The sequence below is a fragment of the Psittacula echo genome, assembly GCF_963264785.1.
Source record: "Psittacula echo genome assembly, chromosome: 6".
NCBI lineage: Eukaryota > Metazoa > Chordata > Aves > Psittaciformes > Psittacidae > Psittacula > Psittacula echo.
Window position 1 is genome coordinate 77,656,436 of NC_137743.1, and position 4,485 is coordinate 77,660,920.

At 43.2% G+C, this 4,485-nt stretch overlaps 1 protein-coding gene across 1 annotated transcript in view; it reads left to right on the forward strand.

Moving 5' to 3' along the window:
• STAT4 (signal transducer and activator of transcription 4) overlaps positions 1–3,893 on the forward strand; it is a gene marked incomplete at its 5' end in the record, with an annotated part of 42,540 nt that extends 38,647 nt beyond the window's left edge. Inside the window, one exon of the mRNA XM_080622143.1 lies at positions 804–3,893. Coding sequence (XP_080478269.1) covers positions 804–830 — 27 coding nt within the window. The 3' untranslated portion in view covers positions 831–3,893. The remainder of the gene's footprint in view (positions 1–803) is intronic.
• Between the last annotated feature and the right edge of the window lie 592 nt (positions 3,894–4,485).

The window sequence follows — 4,485 nt, forward strand, 5'->3', positions numbered from 1 at the left end:
ACTGTACAAAAAACCCCATGTTTGGTGATGAACTGGGAGGGTCAAATACAATCACATTGCAGTTTTTAAGGGTACTAGAGAAGTGGTTCAGTGCTGCTAAATGGTAGGTGATCTTCTAGAGGCTCTTAACTAGAAATATTTTCTAGAAATTAGTTGAGAAAATAGTTTTAGAGGATTTTAAGTATTCCCTCCTTACTTTTAACATTCTATTTAACTTGATAAATGGAAAAGAGGAAAATACGGAGGTTTTTTCTTTATCGTCCCAAATTCACATAACAAACTACCCTAGTGAAGAGCTGGCCAAGTAGAGCAAGCAGACAATCTGCATTATTAAAGCAATACGTTCTCTCACTGAGATGCCAGTGAAAAAGCACTGTGTGAGATGCGGAGAACACGGGTGCAATCTGCAGTGGGACAAATTATCCTGTAACTCCGTAACTCAGTCTTAGCAAGATACACTTTCTGTAGTCTTGCTGAATTCCCTTCTAGTTCCCACCTCTCCAGGTTTCCCTACACATCAGGAAAACAAGACTCCACTAAAACCCCTGCAATACATAATCCGTAGGCTGCAAGAATCACAAAAGTTCATATAAAAATGTCTCTTTTATTGCAACTACCACACAGTGTTTTCTAATGAGCATTCCAATATTTTGTGAAGAACCAGAAAGGGGATCCTCAGTTTGTATTATGTTGTCAAAATGACACTGCAATTACATGGAGCCAAAGAAGGTGTAATGTGCGGTTACTTTTGAATGAACAGCAGTAACTGCCATGAGACTAATCTTTTCCTTCTTTTCTTGCAGCTGAGTTCTCCTTACTCAACTGACTGAAGTTCACAAGCCAGAAAAATCAGTAATCATGTGTGGGTTAAAGATGCAGTAATTTTTATAGTCTTCCCCTCCATCATGTTTGTAAATCAGCATTTCCCGGAAACCATTAGAATGTTATTCTTGGGCCCCTGTTACCAGTATCACGTAAACCAGGAATCTTCTCCCTAGGGATTACAGATAGCCTCCTGCAAGTCAGAATTCCCCTTCTCACTGATAAAAGGCCAAATCCTTTCTGGCTTGGAGGTCATTTGACTTCAGCAAGATCCAGCAGAGATAATTCTGCAAGTAAAATTTAGCATCTATAGAACTGCTGTAAATAAGAGTACAAGAACAGAATGTTTTCTTCTGAAAATAGCAGGTAAGGATAACTAAAGACATTAATGTGAGGAAATGATGATTTATTGTTCTAAGTAGTTTCTGTTTAATCATCATCTTGCACACTATTGGTTTAGCGACTATTTTAAAGCAAAGATTCTCATCCCCCTGAGTTGAGATTTCCCGTAGGTGTTTGGGATTTGCTTTTTCCAGAGATGAACTAGCTTCAGCATAGATTTTTATGTGCCACCACAGCACAGTTTGTGGAAAAAAAAAAGGTCTGCAAGACAAGGGTGTCCCAGAAAGGAAACAGACACAAAACTTGTGGTGTCAAAAGGCTGTCTCCATTTTGCTGCTGAAGTGCAGAAGTAAATCTATTTGTGCATAAAGCACTCAGATACTTCAGCAAGAACTATCAGAGTTTAACATGGAAAAAACCTGATCTGTCAGAGTCTGGATGCTATCTGGTAAATGTGGACTGAGAAGCAGTTTTAAAGAAATAGTTACTGAAGAGCTGCAACATTTGCTGATCACTGGACAATTTGTGCTACACGACAAAGTATTACATGCCTGTCAGACTCATTTAATAAGCAGAATAACTAGCTTTTGTATAAATGGTAAAGTGCCTTTTTAAAATATTCTCTTTAGTTATTATTTCAGGCACTGTGTAGTGCTGGGTTTGGGTTGTTTGGTTTTGTTGTTGGTTTTGGGTTTTTTCATTTTCCTACCAATATTATCGCCAAAACCCCTGTTAATAATAAACATGCAATTCCAAGGCTGCTGTATTTCATGTATACAGTCTCATTCAAGATTTAAATCTTGTCTGCAGAATACGTGGTTAATGCATGCAATGTTCTTAAAATACATGCAAACACTTGCACGTTTGCATCTTGCGATCTTCTGCAAATTAGGTTCAAATTAGAGATCTGGGATGAAAACAACCTCCTTGAATCAGTAAGTCCTGAATTTTGCTTTCATTTTGCCTTTTTTACTCACTCCTCTCATGCATACTATTAACGTTAGTCGAAAGCAAGTGAATGGAAACAGAGTAATGAGATATTTCTGTGCTACATAGGACCATGAACGAACATGTCTCTGTTCATCAGAATGAATTAAAGCAAGCTGCAGATAAGAAGTCATTTTCCCCTCAGAAAGCATCATGTATAAATAATTTTCCAAAACAACCATTGTGTATATAGTTTGGTAACATCTGTAATTTATATGATCAGCATAAATAAAAATGGATTTTAGCTTAAAGTTGGATACCTGGGCTTCTGTGGAAATTTTTCCAGATAGAACAAAAAAGAGTCAAGCCTTCCTTGTGCTGACCTCAAGTCTGAACTACAAGTAGTAACAGACTTCTAAAGCAGCAAACATAACTTTACCTCACACTGGCTAATTGAATGCCTCTTCATTCTAACCTCAATACAAATGAAGTGGGGGGTAACCTCTCCTTTTGACCTTCTAAACTTCATGGTGAGTACGGTGAGTACTGTTTCATGTGCTATGGCACATGAAACAATCTTCCCTCTCCTTCTTCCCTGCTCCCTGTGCAATGCAACTCTTCAAGCCTCTCAAGTCTTGACTTCAACACAATACACTTTGTGTTACTGAATAGCATTGTGGATAAGGTTTTGGCATTACAGTTCCTATTATTAAAATCAGATTTCACAAGGGGTAGGTTTAACATTTAATTGAAAGCCACGTGACTTTAAATCAGTCCACTTCTTTAAAGGAACCCTGGGGTTATTTTCTGTAAGATATACAGTCCAAGCCTCCTTCCATTAAAAAAGTGAGAATTTTGTCCTTATGCCACTTTGAGTAAGAACAGGGTTCTCTAGTGAAATGATGGGGGGAGAGAGAGGGAGGAGAGAAAAAATCATACTGAAAGGGATGCCTCAAACACTGCCAGATGAAATGAAACATCTGCTTTTAAGTACTTCTACTGCGGTTATGCTTTCACTGTGTTTTGCAACAGTAGAGTCAAAAATAACAGGAAAATAAAAAAAAAACCACCCATGTGATTGTTCTGCATGTTTTGCCTTGCCACATCACAGTAATGATTCCAATCAAAAAAATGTGAAAACAGTTAGTTACCTTCTGCTACAGCTTTCATTTTCAGCCACATTTATACCCACTACTTGGTAGCATTTCATACCATACAAAAGATACCAAAAAGGATCTAAGTATCTTGCAGACCTGCATCAAATCCTGGACTTAATTCCTTACCGCCTTTGTTGACACATCATACACAAGACAAAACTTGTCACAGCAAAGTAGCACCAAGCATCCTAGCAAATAACACAGTTGCAAGAAAGGTGACATGAAGGAAACCGAAACTACTTTTGTCAGGTTTCCTTCCTGGGAATGAAACTCTCAACTGACAAACGCTGGGAACTGTTAAAAGACACTCAGCCACCTGCAGTTTATAGGCATTCTTAGTTTCTGTAACTTGGATGAAAATCTGGGTTACAGTTCATAATGGTTTCAGCTGTGCCTGTACATCCCTGATCGCACTGGCATGCCTTCCTTCGGCGCAGTCGAGACCATGGCCGCCCTCACAGGCCTCTGCCTCAGCTCCCGCTTTCCAGAGCCAGCCCACTGCTCCGCCAGCGAATATCCCACCAGCAGCACTTGCAAAAGGGTAATTTTCTCACTGCCACAGACGGAAGGGGTGGCGAGGGGATGGCCGGGGCTGGAGCGGTGGAGGCCCGGCCGCCTCTCGTTTCAGTTTCGACTTCCCCTCAGCCGGCCTTTCCGGACACTTCGCTGCCTTCTCAGAAGTCACGTGGCGCGGCTGTTCCCAGCTCGCGCTCCCCTCCCGCCTCCGCCGCGCCTGCGCACTAGGCCAGGCAGCCCCGGAGGCGGCGGTGGTCGGAGCCCTTACTCGGGAGGCGAGGGGAGGCGAGGAACGGCGCTGGGAGCTTTGAGGCGGTGCGATAACTGCACCTCAGGGGATAAGCCCGGTGTAACTAACCGGCGGCTCCCTGAGACCAGCCACCGCTGGTCAGCTCGCCGTCCTTGGTGCTGTGTAGGGATCGCCCTTTGAGCTTTATGCTTTACTGTCTCTCTTGCTGGGGAAACGGGAGCCGTCTGCTAAGAGTCTTCACTACAGACAGGGTCACCTCCTTCCTGCGGGGACACTGTAGCAACATCGCCACCCTCCCAGGCGGCGGCCCGTGCTTTCCTTTCACCGTTACACCTGCTCATAGCTCCTGCTGCTTAAACGTCCTGTAGCCGCTCGGCGGCTGCACGTTCCCTCGCACGCTTCCACACAGCTCCCCGGGCGGGCCGGCGAGGACCCGGCGGAGACCCCCGGCACAGCTCAACGGCGGACGGG